The sequence below is a fragment of the Ammospiza caudacuta genome, chromosome 8 (assembly GCF_027887145.1).
Source record: "Ammospiza caudacuta isolate bAmmCau1 chromosome 8, bAmmCau1.pri, whole genome shotgun sequence".
NCBI lineage: Eukaryota > Metazoa > Chordata > Aves > Passeriformes > Passerellidae > Ammospiza > Ammospiza caudacuta.
The window spans coordinates 39,127,983-39,145,950 of record NC_080600.1 but is presented as its reverse complement, the minus strand read 5'-3'; the positions used below and the strand labels follow the sequence as shown (position 1 = coordinate 39,145,950).

The following is a 17,968-nucleotide window of genomic DNA, read 5'->3' as shown; positions in this document are numbered from 1 at the left end:
GAGATGTTTAGGTACAAGAAGACAGATAACAAAGTCAAATAAATAAATAAATAAATAACAAACATCTAGTCAATTTTAAAACTGCTTTTAAAATATCTGGACTGTATCTCTTTAAAACCCAATGGAGGGGAAGTAAATAGTAACACACTTATTTTATCTGATGCCCACATTATTCTTTGGGTAGCATAATGGAGCTTCTGTGAACTGCAAATTGCTTACAATACAATAAGAAGCCTATTCCTAGTTGGTTATTGCTATCATACTTTGTATTTATGTCACAATTATGATTCTGTTGCAGAAATCTATTTTATAAAGGAATTATGACAGGCAGAGCAATCACATGAAAGAAATGCCAGTTTATCTCACTGATAACTAATTTTTTCATCTTTGGAAATACAGCAAACACAAATGGAGTTTTATTCTACAGCGTTCTTAAATAATATCCATAATATTTATCTGTGGCCCACTGTGCATGTTTACAAAAATAACTCCCTTCAATCTTATTAAACAACTAGAGAGATGGTTATCTTGTGATCGCACACACTATTATTTGCATTCATACCTTTCATCATGAAGAGTACTTGAATTTTATATATTTTCCTTGGATAATTATACAGGATATTTCTGTTAATGTTGATAAGTTATGTTTGCCATGGGAGTGAATTATACCTGGTAGCATAGTGTGAGAGTTGGAGCATCCTTTTATGCAATGAGCATTTCATGGAAATTAGCTTTTGGGGGGAAAAAAGTTCAGCCATTCTGAGCCTTTATAGCAAAAGAAAGAATTCTGTTGATTTTAATGAGGTGTTAACAGGGCAGTGAATGAATGAGTAAAAAGCCACTGAAGCCTGATCCAGCTTTAGAGTGGGTGTAATGCATTGAGGTAAGCCACAGTGAGAGTTTTGGCATTATCCTATAAAATTTCATTGTTTCCTTCTCTGCAGTTACACAGCTTTATTTATTTTATATACCCCATTCCTCCCAGGAAACTGAAAATCCAGTTACCAAAAAAATGTGTTTTATAGGAAATTAATTGCAGGAACTTTCCATAACTTTGTTGATTGGTAGTGATAAAATGTAGTCGTAATTAAAACGTAGTCGTAATTGAGAAAGAAATTCTTTCTTATGACAACACACATTACAACTGAATCCACCTTGAAATAATTTTTAAAGCCTGGGAGCACTCTGCCCTCAACCATTTTCCCTTACCCTATGTTCCTTTTTGTTAGATGATTCAGAACACACGGAAGATTTTATTCTTGCTGCTTCCTGTGTTCAGTAAACATCCTGATGAGTCATTTTAGAAGGTACAGAAAGGAAGATAGTGTCAGAGGTCACTTTATTTTATCTGTTCTGTGCCCACATGGCTGGACCTTGAGAACATGAGCTGTTTGGTCAGGGAAGAGATTTTTGAATGAGAATTCCTCTGCCTCTCCCGCCTGTTCCTTTGGGATCTGTAAATTTATTTATGCTACCTGGTTACTCTCTGCATATAGTACGTGATAAGTGATTCTAGTGGTTTTATAAAAAAACTGACTTTCATCTTTCCTGCCTTTTATTTTTCTTTTCTGTTCATCTTCCCAGGGGGAAATATATGTAGAGCTGATGAATTTTTGTGCAACAATTCCCTCTGCAAGCTACATTTTTGGGTTTGTGATGGCGAGGATGATTGTGGGGATAACTCTGATGAAGTTGCTGAAATGTGTGGTATGGCATTATATTTTTCAGAGTTTTTGTATAATAAAGCAAGAATGACATTTAAGACACAGAAATATATATATAGGCACATGTGTCTTAAATTTTGTTTTGCTTTTAGAAGATAAGCTTGAAATGTGGGGATATAGTTTTCTTTTGTTATTGCTTGTCATGTAATTTCAGATATTTGATATTTGCTATTTTTGAGAAATTAAACTTTTCTTTAGGACACCCACAGTGGGAGGAAAAAATTACTTGTATGATGTAATATTGAGCATGATCACACTTCATCCTTCTTTTGCTGTTTCTCTGCCATACTTACTAGTTCTGAAAAAAGGCCATAAATCACCCTCATGACACAAAATCTCTAAATGAAGAACTTAGAGTGCCAACACATATCTGGCTTTGATGTGTCATTAAAAAAGGATTAATAGCCGGGTAACAGCTGCTTGTTTTCTTTGCTGTGCAGTGAAGTTTCCCTGCCCTCCAACGAGGCCCTACAGATGTAGGAACAACAGGGTTTGTCTGCGGCCGGAGCAGATTTGCAACGAGGTCGACGACTGTGGCGATAACTCGGATGAGGATCACTGTGGTGGGTGATATCACCTTGCAAGGCATTCAGATCACAGAAAGCACCTCAAAGGCAAACTTTGTAACACAGATCTGCTTGTGAGAAATAGCTGCTCACTTTTCAGATGCTTCATAAGAAGGGTTATTAAACCTTATCAAAAATACAACAGAAGACTGAATAAAGAAAAAAGGTTACGGTGCTGGGAGCAAAATTTTCCCTGCTGTGTGCTCAGCTCCCTCACAATGGAGGTTTTGCCTTTTTAACCCTTTAACCCCACCAAAGTTCTGTCCTTCTTCACTGAAGAAGGTGGAGATCTCTTCCTCAAATCCTGACTGGAGGTCAGATGTTCCATAGTGACAAGCCAGCCCTCCCAGATGTCCCAACTCCCATTGTCCCTTGATAAACCCTCGATGGAGTACAACATAACTATAAATCTATAAACTTTTCTTAACCTATAAACATGATATTTGTCCATTAATTGTGAGATTCAACCATTGCATTACTCATCTATCACATGCTTGTCCTTCAGTAAGGCTTACTGCAGTTTAGCAGATCAGAATTTGAAACAGAAAGAAAACCAAAAGAAACTGAAATAAATTCCAGTTGCTTAATGCTTGGTGGTCCTTCCCATTTGTATGTGTCTGAAGTAACCTGAAAATCCTAAATACTGATTTATTTTTTCTCTTATTAATCTGTAATTATGTAGATAAAATCACATACAAAGCCAGACCGTGTAGAAAAGATGAGTTTGCTTGCAATGACAAGAAGTGCATTCCCATGGAGCTGCAGTGTGACTGGTTTGATGACTGTGGAGATGGCTCAGATGAGCAAGACTGCAAAATAAGTGAGTTGGCCTGGCCAGATCTGTTCTCTTGATTTAGCAGAGAAGAAACAATTAACGAAGACATTCATCTGTGCAAGACCTATTGAACAATACAGAATTCAGTTTAACGTAGTTACTTCTTTTAGTTAAAAACGGATGGAATTCTGTACCACAAGAGCTAGGCAAATTTGATAGCAATTCAAGTTGTAGAGGATTTTTGGTGTAGTTACGAGTTCTTTACAAAATTTAAGTACAAGTTGATTGCATTGTTACATATTTGCAACAAGAAAAATTGTAGTATTGAATTCTTGATGGGAAATCTGTTAAATACTGTCATTGCATAAAATATAATACATTAAATTTTGCAGATGTAGATAAACACTGTAATGTCATTTATTTGTTAAAAATTCACCTGATGCTCTTTAAACAGAAAGATGAATTTGTTATTTGCTGTTGTCACTTTAGGTATAATTTTTAACACTTTAAACAAATCTATCAGGGATTTTTTAGACATTTTGTTTACGTTTAGGCGTCGCTGAATATACATGTGAAGATAATGTGAATCCTTGCGGAGATGATGCATTCTGTAATCAAACAAAATCATCCCTTTTGTGTCAGTGTAAACCTGGATTTCAGAGGAACAGGAGGAATAGACAATGTGAAGGTACAGACATTTTCATCTTCTCTTGTAAAGTTTTAAAAGTCAGTTCTGTAGTTAATTTTCTGTGCTGGAGAAGGAGATACATATCATGTTTGCTTGGTTTATTTCCACAGGGTAAAAGCTGTTTGATAGCTAAGGCATTAAGAAATTAGAAAAAATTTTAAAAAAAGAACAAAACAAACAAAAAAAACCCCAAACAATCAACAACAAACAAAACTAAACACCAAAAAGTATTTACAAAATGTAGATTCATACATTTTACCTGGAGAGGTTATCAAAGATTTAACATTAGTTGTTAAGAACCACTAATTGAACATAAGTTAGAATGTCAAAAGGTTCAAGTCTGGTTATTAAATAATTTAAGTAATAAATGGATTTTTAAGGTCTAATAGATTATTTAACATTGGTTGAAGTTGGCATATGAGGATATTTTGAGATGCATAAAATAATGAGGATGCATAATACAAAATTGAAATCAAAGTGAAGAGATAGAAAGTTAAATTTCTTAGAAAATGCAGTCTTAATATGTATGATTCCACACTGGTCAGCAGGAAAATGTTTATGAGTTCCCTTTGTTCATCTGCTTTGTTCCATGATTATATGAACAAGTAAAATAATAGTTTATTACACTATAGATATAAATTACAATTTTTTCTTCATAGATATCAATGAGTGCATGGTATTTGGTACCTGCTCCCAACGCTGCCATAATTTAAAGGGCTCTTACAGATGTGAGTGTGAGAAAAATTATAAGGAGAGGAACAACAGTTGCATAGCAAAAGGTAAGAAATATCAAAATGGACAGTGCTGTCATTTTTTATATAAATTGTCCATATTTTTGAAGCAAATTTGCCATGGGAAGATCATATTAGTGGGTCATTAGTAACACACATAACATGGACTCTCTCAAGGTTTGGCATCATTGCCTGTTATTTAAGAAATCAGATTATGACATGAGAACAAATAGGGTTACTAATGGAAGATAACGGTTTGTTATTATAGGAACACAGACACAATTCTGAGAGCTTATAATTTAAAAACCTGGGAATCATTATCCCAAATCTGAATTTTCCACAAGCTTCATTTCCATTGTAATACAGTTCATGCTTCCTTTTTCCTCACTGATATTTGCTTTAACCAACCTCCTCTTTTTTCTTGCATTTATCAGGAGGAAGGGAACAAATGATGTTTGATATTTCATGCTCACAGTGTGACATTTTAAATTGATTCTCTATGGATAAATGCAATATGAATGGAGAAGTAAAAATTATCCAAATACATTCTAAATTATCAAGCAGATTTTAACTTTCTCAACACTCAATGTATTGATATTAGAGAACATTTTCTTGTGAATAACATACTTTACATCATCTGGATCAAGATGGTATCTGGCTATCTGAAATGAGATGTAAGACACAGGTTCTGTTGCAGTCAAAACTTTACAGCTTTAACTAAAGATAAAATCATTCCAATTCTAATTTCCAGTAGAGCAATTTAAAAACATGTTCATTGACAGCTCTGTGTTCCTTTAATATATACATTTATGTCCCTCAAAAGACAGCATGCCTATAAAAATATGGGATTCATATGGGCTGAATGCATAATATCCTGTATTTTTGTATACGTCTTAAAAATATTAAAATTCTTATATTACATACACATTGAAATATAGTCCTGGGTGTCTCCCTGTGTGCTTGGAGAGCACTGAAGTTGATATGTTGATATCAGAATATCAGGAGTTGCATTTACTGCCCAGAGTGTAGGTATTTCTGCAGTCTCCAACAACCAGAAAATAATTTCAAACTTAGAAATTCTGTCAGCTGAGCACCAAAAAGCTACTTGAGTAAAACACACTGATTTTTTTGCATTAGTTGACATTTACCTTATTTTTGTTTCATTATAATAATCCCTAGGCTCTGAAGATCAAGTTCTCTATGTTGCTAATGACACTGACATCCTGGGTTTTGCATATCCATTCAACTACAGTGGTGCTCATCAGCAAATATCACATATTGAACACAATTCAAGGATAACTGGAATGGATGCATATTTTCAAGGGGATATGATTGTTTGGAGCACTCAGTTTAATCCAGGAGGGATTTTCTACAGAAAACTTCACGACAGAGAGAGGAGGCAGAGTAACAGTGGCTTGATAGTAAGTGATCAAAATCAAAGATTGAATCACACAAATTTCATTCAATTTATTTTTCTATTCTGACTCTTCTGTAATAGCATGGGCTGATTCAGTAAATTAAAATGTCTATCTGAGAATGATTTTATTTCAGTGATATATATGGCTCCTAAAGCTTTTCTGTTCAAGACTCTGACAGATTTGGTAGAGTCTCCAAGACAACACAATTGTAGGATTTAAAAAACTTTCCTGCAGAGAAGTAAACATTATATTAGAACATTGGGAAGGCTGTATACCATCAAGATTTTTTATTGCAACAGAGAAAAGGGAAGAATGTAATATATAGAATAAGAAAGCCATGAATTTCAAGTCTTGGGAAGACAGAAAAGGAAATTAAACACAAGCTTAATTTCTACAGTGATCATATAAACAATAATATTGGCAAAGTTATTACATATATTGAAATGTTAGAACAATTTATTTCCATTTCTGTTGAACTGCATATTATTTTATTTTGAATAAGCATAAATGTAGGTTTGGACTTCGCAACAGAAATGTGGATTTTCATAAACTTGGGTAATTTTAAGTGGTCTTTACTTGAAAATAAAATAAATGTATGTTGTTTCTCATTTTGCTTAAAATATTTCTACAAAATTCTCTAGAAAGTGACATTGCTGAACTGAGAATAACAGTGTGGTCTCTACATTGGTGTTTCTATAATGCTGTAAATTTAGATTTTGGGATTTTTAGTCTTCATTGAATTTGACAGCAGAGTAGAGTTTTTAATTTTTTTCTTGTTAGAAAAAGCACCTGTGTGGCTTTTTCACATTTCCTTAAACTTAGGAGAGGTAACAGTGATGCCCTCCCACCCCATGCCTGCTTTTATACACCCACAATAAACAGGAGTCGCAACAGTAGCCCGATCTTTCATCTATAATTCATAAACTTCTAAACCACTTCTGAGTACGTTCACCCAAGGATATTTCCTCTCCAAATGAGTGACATTCCTGACCTCTGACACCAGCAGGGCAAAACCCTCCTGCTGGAGGCACCAATGGACCCTGAGGATACCTGGAATCTGTTATTGCATCTTGATAAGAGTGGTTTGAAAGCAGCACCTCCACCTGCCCAGCAGAGGTGTCTTGGTTTTGTTCAGAGAAAGTGTATGGAAAGTAGACCTGAAATGTTGTAGAGCATGAGACTCTTAATCTCAGGGTCGTGGGTTCGAGCCCCACGTTGGGCGCCAACTTGCGGCGGGGTTTTATCTGGCCTGGGATGGTCAGTGTCCGGCTAGCAGTGGGCAGGCCGACACCCTGCTGCAATTCAGTGCGAGCACCCCTTGGCGTCTGAGGGCCTCGGGCTGTGCTCGCACTACGGACCGGTCTCACCGCCTAGGCAACTGCGAAAGAAGGAGCTGGACTCTCGGTGGGGTTAAATCCGGTTTAATGAAAGAGCCAAGATAACATCCAAGAAGTAACCACAGGGAAGGATCCGAAGGAAGAACCCCAGGGAGAGACCAAGAAATGGGAATGACACGAGGTTATAAAGGGGGTGGGTGTGCAAAGGAGGGATTTACATTAAACCAATCATGAAGTGTGGAGGGATGAACTTAACATAATTGACATAAAGGGGAAACCAATACATACAAAGTAAAGGAGGGGCCCCAAGACCACAGCCAACCACAATCCCCAGAGAGGAGAAGATTCTGGAAAGTTAGGAGGAGTGGGGGGTGATTGACTGGGCCCAGGGAGGAGAAAAAGTTCACTTATAAGGAGAAATGAGGGAGGAGAAATCACATAACTTAACTGACTGACAAAACCAGGGGCGGGGGTAACCATAGCAACAAAACTGTCAGGAGGGCTATGGCGGGAAAACTGGGGAGGGCAGAACCATCTTACATTGGAAAGGGGGGAACAATACATAAAATGGGGGAGCAATACAAACGCCGCACTGAAATACAAAATAATGCCTCGGATCTCTAACAGGTCAGCTCTGTCATTTGAGTTTTGCAGCAGGATACCTGTATTGAGGATGTGGAGTAATTCTACTGTGGAGTTTTTCTCATTTAACTATGTGGTGTACATTTCTGTTTAAAAGATCCTGATAAACAGATCTCTGTATTGAGTTAATAATTAGAAAATAATGAAAGTGTAAAACCTTGTGAGGTTAGTGTTGAGAAAGTGGTGTTGTTATTCATTTATTTATTTTATTTTTGGGGGGTAATCTGCAGGTGCATTCTGCAGCAAGAGCAGTTTGCTGACCTGCAGCCTCTCTAATAGATTGAATACTTTCTTAGAGGACTATAAAATGGAGCATAAATTTCCTTCAGAAATCTTCATATTCTAAATCTTCAAATCTTTCAGTCCAGGGACTGAAATTTTCACACCTCATTTGTCACTTTCTCCCTGTTTAAACTAATAGAGATAAAATATTCTTAATTAGTCTTTTTCTAACATACTGAAATAGTATTCAGGTTTTTTTATCCTTTTTCACTGTTACCTGAGAATATCTCTTAGTCACTTCCTTTTCTGTTCAAAGACATTGAAAAAAATGATGGTTTTTTTACACCCCATGTTCCCCTGTCTCTTCAGTGCAGGTAGGTCCTTGTGGCAATGCTTGAGCCAAGCTAGACAAAGCTTTTTTACAAATCTGAATGTGGAAAATGCAAATACAGACTCTATTTGAATATATCTTGGACACTTTTCATTTATATTTTTGAAGTATTTGCTTCTCATTGTGCTTAACTATTCAGTTATTTTCCCAGCGTTTTCTTTTTATTAATATTCAAATATTGTTGCCTTATTTGCAGCTGATCAATAGGTTAATTGGTTTTATAATGTTGCTTTAATATTGTCACCGAAATTTGGTTTTAAAAGGCTTGAGAATTTCTTAATTTTAACCCAAGTTTTTTTTTTTATTGAGTAAGTTTTCAAAGGTTACATTATAACTTTTATATCTAGACTTTGATATGTAAATCAGGACAGTAAACTTGAACAAAGTCACCTGCATTTTCAGGTAATTACATTAATGCAAAAATCCCTCTCAACCGAAATTGCTCCACAGAATTAGCATATCAAGAGCCTTCCTCAGAGAATAGCTTTAAGTAGCTCTGCTGATTTTCTGTGAAAAATGGGTTTAAGACTGGTACAAATTCAAGCATTATAGGAAATAGTAAATATCAACTCTTGAGAGTTTATTGACAGATGCAGAAGAGGGTTTCATCCCAGCTGAGTTCAGGGTGAAATTGGTGATATCTGGAGCAGCTGTTTGCTGCCTGATCCATGGGGAGAGCTGCAGGAGTTACCTGAGGTGCACAACGAACACGGAGCCGCCCCACGCTTCAGCTCAAGGGCTTCGTTTCATGGAAAAGGACAAAGAGATGAACATTAAAATGATGATACCATCCAAAGGGAAGAAAAGCAGAGGTTTTGTGATGTATCCAGTCAGATTATTGGCATCCTACTCCAGCCCCAGAGTTTTGAGAGCTTCACAAGGACCCTCAACCACCCTTGAGATGAGCCCACTCCTGTTTCCCAACATTTGCCCCAGGGCCCAGTGCACACCTGTGAATGCAAACTGCTTCCAGCCCACATTCTCTTAAAAACAGGAATTTATGGTTCTATCTTAGAGCTACAGCTCTGTCTGGATGAAGTTTATATAGTTAGAAGACCCTTTCTGGAGTCAGCTGGTTGGGGTTTGTAAATTATCCTACTTTATGTAATACCAGTGGTGGTTTGGTGAATTACTGCACCCACTGGGATGCTCATCTATCAACAAAAATGTTGTGTTTCAGTGGACAAAATTCTAAACATTTTGTTGTCTTTAATTTCTCTTTACTGTTCTAGTAATATAACATTAGGTAATGCATTATTTTTTAATGAAGAGGCAAAATAAAACATTGCTTTACTTTGTTCCACAGCAATTCCCTACCCAAAATATCTGCAAAAGAAATAAGATAAAATACTGCTTATGGCACAAATTAGATTTGCCATTTATTCTTCCTGTTAAACATTGCAAAGGGATGTGTTCCTACTGCATGTGCAACATATTTTCTTCAGTCTAACTCAACTTTAGGGGCTGAAAATCTGTAATCTGACATTATATGAAAAAGATTTCCAGATCCAAATTGTTACTGCAGCTTCTTTTTTTAGTTTGTTGGGTTTCTTTGTTTTTTGTTTTTTTTTATTAATTCTTTGCCTTGAAAGCAGAATTTACAAAAGACAACAGTTCTGATCAAAAGTCATCGAGCTGACGTGGTCTGTAGCTGTGCAGAGACTTCCAAACTGTGAAAGGCAATTAGCTTTCAAACCTCAGTTTTTCTAATAAGTTGTAGTACATTATAATTACCATCAAAGCGGGCTAAAATCACTGTAGAAAACATTAATGTGATTTTCTTCCTGTATTTTCATCCTTACTTTATATGCAGTATTATTCTTCGAAATTAACATAATCCAAATAAGCTATTAGGTAAGAGCTCATTTCCAGTTAGCAATTTTACTAGACAGTGTGAGAAGATGCAGAAGAGCTCAGAAATATGATAGTAGCTGCAGCTTAATGAACACAACTGGAAATTGCACAGCCACAGCATCAGCTCATGGGGTTTTTTCCCTCTTTTTTTAAAATCTCTTACACCAGATGGCTCCTTGACATTTCTTCTGTTCATCTCTTTCTTTATTTGATCTCTAATATCCCCCCAGCAATTCATGAAAAGAAATTTCACTTTTCCTGTCTGGTTGAGGAGTCAGGATCAGTATTTCTCAACAAAATCCCACCCTCATTCCCCAATTTTTGTAGGATGTCCCTTTTAGGATGTCTCATCTGCTTCTAGAACCACCTTTTTTGGGAACCACCTCTTATTCTGCTTGGCAACTCTCATCTTGGTCTTTCCAGGCTCTCAAAAAAGTCTTATTGTAAACTGTGGTTTGAACAGTTAAAAAAAAGAAAAGGTGAGAGGTTTTTCTGGCCATGACAGCTGCTTTTCCTTTTAAAATAATATTTGGTTCCAGCATTGTAAGCCATTAGTCCTTGTAGTATCTAAAGAGATGTCCAGGTGTGAGAGGTTTCTTGACTCAGGTGATTGAATATTGCCCAGAATTAAAAGGAGTTTGGACTAAAAATACAGTTTGTCTTATCTGAAAATACCCCTTTTTTTTTTGTGAACATTCACATCCCTTCTGTGAATGTTGCTTGGATAGCAAGAAAGAAAAAAGTTTGTTATATACAAATGCTACACTTAAAAAATTCTGTTATTTGTGGAAGCATCTGCCACCACTGTCGTCATCTCATATCAAAGAATTATGGTACAATATTTATGGTACAATATTAAAAGTTTAAAGTTAAGAGTTTGACTTTTAGCTTTGAAAATCAAACTTTAAACTTTAATATGATGAAAATAGTTTACAAATATCTTGCGGTATTAGGGAACTCTGACGCTTACGGGAAAACAGGTTATTTTAGGATCTTCTTTTCTGTTTTTCAGTTATGTGGCTTAGTAGCATTTCATTGCTTCATTTTTTAAGGAATATCTGTGGTTTTTTTTCATGATTTAACTTGATACACTTATAACTAAATAGGCAAAAAACTGTATGTGTATTTATAGCTTATGCTGGTCTTGAGGTTTTTATGATACACTGCATTCATGTTAGAAAGAGTTGGGTAATCCTATTTTACTGGGAATACTCATTTCTGCAGGAATTCCAGTAAACTTTGGAGTTGTTCATATAAATCTCCTATTTGCAATATGAACTCCTGTCCTCAGGGCCATTTTTCAGAGCTAAGCCTTAATGATTATGGAAAAAAATTAATGATAGAGATCCTGCAGTTGATAAATTTAATGTTATAATGAGTCAAGCATCCTTTATGTGTGAAGATGAACATTCATGAATACAGAGGGAATTTTGTGCAATTTTCTGAATGCAGTGATTTTCTCTACCCACTCCTCAGGGTGGGTTCGCATTGTTTTCACTGAGTGCTTTGGGATGGTACACCATGGAATAAAAGAGATGCAGAATCTGAAAACTTCCTTTCCCTTGGTTTCAAATTACAGTCCAAAACACCTGTTTGCTTCAGTACCAATAGTTCAAGTAGTTGATGTCAAAGTGACTTTTCCCTAATGCAGGTAGCCTTAAAGTTGAGAAAACAGATTTGAAAGATTAATTTGTTCTTCTGCATGGAGTAGAGGTGTCAGAGATCCCTCAGAGCAGAACTCCTGCAGGTGCAGTTTAAGTCTTTCCAACGCAGTGTTTCTGAAAAAAATGACACAAATTCATGGCTGTGCAGCTGCTGTGAAAGGCCATTTCCACCAACCTGACTGCACCATCTGTTCTTTTTAGTGTCCAGAGTTCAAAAGGCCCAGGGGCATTGCTGTGGACTGGGTGGCTGGGAATATTTACTGGACTGATCACTCCAGAATGCACTGGTTCAGCTACTACACAACTCACTGGACCAGCCTCAGGTACTCCATCAATGTGGGGCAGCTGAAGGGACCCAACTGCACCAGGCTCCTCACCAGCATTGCAGGAGAGCCATATGCAATTGCTGTCAATCCCAAAAAGGGGTATGTATCCTTCAACACCACTCTGATTCGGTAATTCCAATAAAATTGCAAAACACAGCAAGGAAAAGAAAATTATGTTTGCAATTGTCGGAACTTTTCCAAGTTGTTTCTTTAATTTCCTGCTCAACTTAACTAACTGTAAACCAAGACCTCCACTCTGACGTGAATGTTGAAAGGCTCACAAAAATTGAGTATCAGTGAAGTGTTTGAGGCTCTGTGCAGGCATTCAGCTTAATTGCTGTAAATCCTAAAAAGCGGTATGTATCCTTCAACACCACTCTGATTTGGCAATTCCAATAAAATTTCAAAATGCAGTAAGGGAAAGAAAATGATGTCTGCAATTATCTAAACTTTTCCAAGTTGTTTTTTTAATTTCCTGCTCAACTTGCCTAAATGTAAACCAAGACCTCCACTCTGCCGTGAATGTTGAAAGGCTCACAAAAATTGAGTATCAGTGAAGTGTTTGGAGGCTCTGTGCTGGCATTCAGATTAAATTTGTGTTTAATATTTCAGGATGATGTACTGGACAGTTATTGGGGATCGGTCCCACATAGAGGAATCATCTATGGATGGTACTCTGAGAAGGATACTGGTTCAAAAGAACTTGCAAAGACCTACAGGTAAACAACTCATTTTTCCAAAATACCTGGTACCCACTAGCTGAGGAAGATTTCAGTTAAAAACAACAAAAAAAACCCAACAAACAAGCAAAAAACCCAACGTGACAAAACACTCAAGAAATGGGCATTTTCCTGTATTTATTGCCTAAAAATACTTTAGTAACATCCTTCTGTGTTTTCTTCCTTTACTTCATAGTAGAAAATAGATGTTCATGGAGTTTTTAATTTTTGTCAGATATTTAACACAGGCCCATGTAGAGGGAATGCAAGGAAAGAGTTCAAACCTTTGATATTCCCTCCCAAATGGGGTTTTACTGATATTATTTACACTGTTTTTAAATTTATTACCACATATGGCTTTCCTATTTCAAATAAGAGGGAGGGAGAATTTGAGCATTTGGGCTTGACTTCCTAGAAATGACAATCACAGGAGTGTTGCATGTATAAAACAAATAGAAATACTTTTATCTCTGATACCAGGAAAGTACATTGAGAATGCTAGTTGTGTATTAATTTATATTTAAATCTTCTCATTAAAATGCAAAGAATAATTTAAAGCTGGAAAATGGGGACTGCTTCTAAAGCATGCCCCTTACAGGTCCCATGTATCACACAGCAATGACACATTGTGATTGCTTTTTACCAGAAATTATTCTCTTTAGCCATATCCCTGAATGCCAGTGTTTCTTTTAAAGAGAGTTTTTTACAATGGAGTTTTAAATGTAAACATATTTCACTGGTCTGTGAGTCAGATTTTCTCCACTTCCTCTCATCTATCTGCAGCTGATTAATTTATGACCTTAAGAGGAGTATTTTTGCTGTTATGTATAATTTCTTTTGATGTATTTTTTTCTGACTTACCTACTTATATAACTAGGAAGAAAAATACCTTTCCCCATTCTTATTAAAGATGCGCTGCAACTTCAAAAGCTCAGAATGAAATTATTTTATGGCTTCAATATTTTCTTCAGGCTGAAGTGTTTGACATGACCTAAAATGGCATATTAACCATTTAATCTTCCTCTGTGAAGCATGGACTACTTGATTTAACTATTTGATTATTGCCTAGAGGCTGGGTATTTATAATGCCATTGATCTTTTATTCTCTTTTGTTTTCTTTTCATATAAAGATGAAAATATATATAAAAATAGATAGCTATATATCTTCCAATATTGCTGTTTAAGTCTTGCAGAAGTAATGTAGTTAAAATAATCTGATTTTTAATTCTGCAAGACTGCATGGGAAGTCTTGGTGGTAAAAATGAGAACAGAATTAAATATGTGTGGAAACAGGGTGCAAAGATTCCATGAATTCTGAATGCCTTGTTTTTGACACAGGATCACACTGGTGCAATTGGCATATTAGATTTTGGTTGGGAGAACAGGTTAGAGGAGTTGACTCTATATTTAATTCCCACCTGGTATTTCTGTCTCTAGGAGAATGGGTTAGAAAAGGAGCTGACCTTGGGCAGAGTAAGGTAAAGAAAGTAAAAAACCATGGTTTCCCCAAGGGGAAGGCTTAAGTGGGAGCTGTAATATTTTATTCTCTTTGTTTTCCAGTCAAGTCTTTTCATTGCCACAATATTTTGTGTACACGAGAATATGAATGACATAAAAATGTAGCATTACAGAAAAATACTAATTTTTTTTCAGTTTTTATGTTCCTTTTTGAACTTTATCTCCTTTGTAGGTCTCGTGGTTGATCCGTTCAGCCAGCGCCTGTTCTGGGCTGATTTCGAGTTGTCTGTTATTGGCAGTGTTCTTTTTGATGGGTCCGACTCAGTTGTGTCTGTGAGCACAAAACAAGGTATGGAGAGCCTTGGTATAATGTGATTCTCATTTTATTTTATTTTATTTGGCTGAAGTTACACTATTCAGAACACTATGTAAGCAAAAAGCAGGGATTATTGAGTAATTTTTTGTGCTTTTGTTAGACAATGTTTCAAACGTTATCTAAGCAAGTGTTTTAGATAAAATAAAGATAATTTCAGCTTTAAGATAATCTGATAAAATTACCTTAGGGGAACAAAGATTTAATTATATGTACAGATCTCCAAATATAGGTATTACTGAGTACCATTGGGATTAATATTTAGGCTTGATCTCACTTGGACTTGTATTAGGGCTGCCTGCATTGAACTGGAGTTTTAGGGGCTGTAGAACAGTTGGTCTGAATCAGTTCCGGGAGAATAATGGGCTTGGCTTTCAGGTCAGTGAGTAATCACAGAATTCTGCTAACAGAATGTGAATGAAGAAAGTTCCTTTTGTTAAAAAAAGGAGATTCTGGTGAAGCAAACTGTTTTCAAGCGCACAATGGCTTTTTAACAACTTGTTAAGTAAGAAATTTATGAAGTTTGAGTAGAAAATAAAAGGGGCACATTAAAAAAAGATTTGAAAGCAATTCTTGGGGAGGATTGTGGGCAGTTAGTTCTGGAGAATTGTCAGGGTGTTATTATACCTGGTGCTATTGAGTGTTTTCTCCCAGAATTCACCAGGATATTCTGGAATATACTAGGAAGAATGCCCCATAATCCTAATTGGGCAGGACAAGATTGAAAATATCTTATTTTGATTTAAAAGCACTTTATTCCACAATTTGTATCAATATATATGAATATAATTGTCTGAAAGATCACTGTGAGAGTGGGGATCTGACCACAACCTCCTCTAGCACTGGGCTAAAGGAAAATTGGGGCAGTTTAGAAATTGCTTTACAATGAGACTAAAACCTTCAACCCATTGAATTAAAAAAGCCTAAAAGAATCAGTTAGAATTCATTAATATTTTTATGAAAATTAAATACTGAGTGCCAAGCACTGATAGCGTGAAAGAACCATAGGAAGAAATAAAGGCTGATTGATGAAATTAGGTAAATACAAAGGAAATACAAAACCATTTTTAGAGTAAATGGAGAAAATAGCAGACACAAGGTATGACAAGGAATATTTCTAATTCTTTATGGCTTCAGGAAGAGATGCATCTCAGGCAAAGAAGTTTTAGTTAGAAGCCATTTCCTTACTGAGGGCAAATGTGAATTTCTACATCCAGTTGTACACAGGAAATCCAACTGGTGGCCAAAGAGCCCCTCAGAGCTCTTAAAAATGAGGAGTTGGTAGAGCTAACAATTTCTTTTGCATTAATTTACTATAATACAAATTAGAACAAGCATAGTACAACAAACTGGCATTTCAAATATGTTAGGAAGGAGCTGAAGAAATGTTTTGTCAGAATAATCTCTTTGATGTGAAGCAAGATGACCTCTTTCTTCCTTGTCACATGCATCTAGTTAAAGTATTGTACCTAAGGTGCAACAAGTAGAACAAGTCTGCTCTAATTAGTGAGTTGTTACCACAGAGTTTCTTTTTCTTCAATTATCAGCCAGTTTCTGAAACTCAATTGTGTGGAAAACTGATAAAAATCTTGAAATTTAAGTTGCCTGCAAAATGGAAAGGGGTTCTTTGAGGAAGATTGCTTTTTTTAAAAGTAATTTTTTGTGAGGACCAAACAAGCTGTCTGAAAAACAACGTCCTTAGGTGTTAATCACAGTAATGAATTTAATTTGTTATTTTGAAAACTTGTTTATTATTTGAATAAAAATATATATTTGTATTTACTATCCATTTTTATTCAAGGTTTACTGCATCCACATAGAATTGACATTTTTGAGGATTACATATATGGAGCAGGCCCTAAAAATGGTGCATTTAGAGTGCACAAATTTGGCAAGAGCCTTGTAGAATACCTAAGTGTGGATGTTGATAAAGCAAAAAGTGCCTTGGTTTTCCACCGCTACAAACAAACGGACTGTGAGTAAGCATAATTACTGTAAATACTTTAAATTCAGTCTTGGAGGGGGAAATGTAACCAAGTTGTGTAGACATAAACCAGAGCCTGATTGTACAAACTGAAAATAGATTTAGTCATATTTTTTTTAATATCATTTTGATGTGTTTGCACCCATTTGAAAGATGCTGGACAAGTTTGTACACAAATGCCTTTTGTATTTTCACTGTAACTGAGATATAAAAATAATTAGAAGAGAGATGAATAACAATCCCTCTAGCCAGAAGCAGATGAAATTTTTTACTCCATGTTACCAATAGATTTTTTGGTAATGGAATAAATTCTATTCTTAGAATAGAATAAATTGGTATGGAATTTATTCCATTACCAAAAAAATGGAATAAATTCTATTTTTTGGTAATGGAATAAATTCGTCTTGCATTGCTGCTTGGGGAATGTGTTCACAGACTCGAGGCCATTGATATCCTGGGAAGTGGAAGTGTATCAGAATTTTTCTATCTGATTATTTATTTATTTTTTCTTAGTTTTAGAACATAGTTCTAAATTTTTTTAATTTTAAAAAAATCATCAATATCTCTAATATTTTGTCTTTTCAAACAGTGCCTAACCCCTGCTTGCACCTGACGTGTGAATTCATTTGTTTACTCAACCCTTCTGGTGCAACCTGTGCTTGTCCAGAAGGAAAGGCATTGATGAATGGAACATGCATTGATCAGAGCCTCCTAGGTAGGTACTGAAAAGTGCAGGAAAACCAGAAAATAAACAGCTGGGCAGTTTTGGTCATTGCAAAAGGCCAGGCTGGCTGTGAGGGCAGAGTTTTGTGATGTTCAATATACACATTAATGAGCTGAAATTGAAAGGTGAAGAAACAAAATGCCTGATTCAAAAAAAATGCCTCCCCTGCTAATGTTCATCAAAATAAAAAATGAGCTTTCAGCTTAACAAGATACAAGATGGTTAAAAGTGAGTGGGTATAAATACTGACCAAAAGAAGTTTGAAAAACACTGAGGTGTTTTGGATCCCAAATTAAAAGTGAGTCATTCAGGAGAAAAAAACACTGCAGCAATGGTGAAAGGCAGTGAGAGCAACACAGCAAATAATAATGA

The 17,968-nt window shown here is 35.8% G+C and overlaps 1 protein-coding gene across 1 annotated transcript in view; it reads left to right on the top strand.

Annotated features, from left to right (window-relative positions):
* Positions 1–17,968, top strand: part of LRP1B (LDL receptor related protein 1B) — a 299,771-nt gene that overhangs the window by 238,918 nt on the left and 42,885 nt on the right. The window contains exons 69-79 of the mRNA XM_058810030.1: positions 1,585–1,707; positions 2,165–2,287; positions 2,973–3,110; positions 3,619–3,753; positions 4,413–4,532; positions 5,664–5,905; positions 12,214–12,437; positions 12,951–13,057; positions 14,748–14,864; positions 16,690–16,863; positions 17,462–17,587. Coding sequence (XP_058666013.1) covers positions 1,585–1,707; positions 2,165–2,287; positions 2,973–3,110; positions 3,619–3,753; positions 4,413–4,532; positions 5,664–5,905; positions 12,214–12,437; positions 12,951–13,057; positions 14,748–14,864; positions 16,690–16,863; positions 17,462–17,587 — 1,629 coding nt within the window. The remainder of the gene's footprint in view (positions 1–1,584; positions 1,708–2,164; positions 2,288–2,972; positions 3,111–3,618; positions 3,754–4,412; positions 4,533–5,663; positions 5,906–12,213; positions 12,438–12,950; positions 13,058–14,747; positions 14,865–16,689; positions 16,864–17,461; positions 17,588–17,968) is intronic.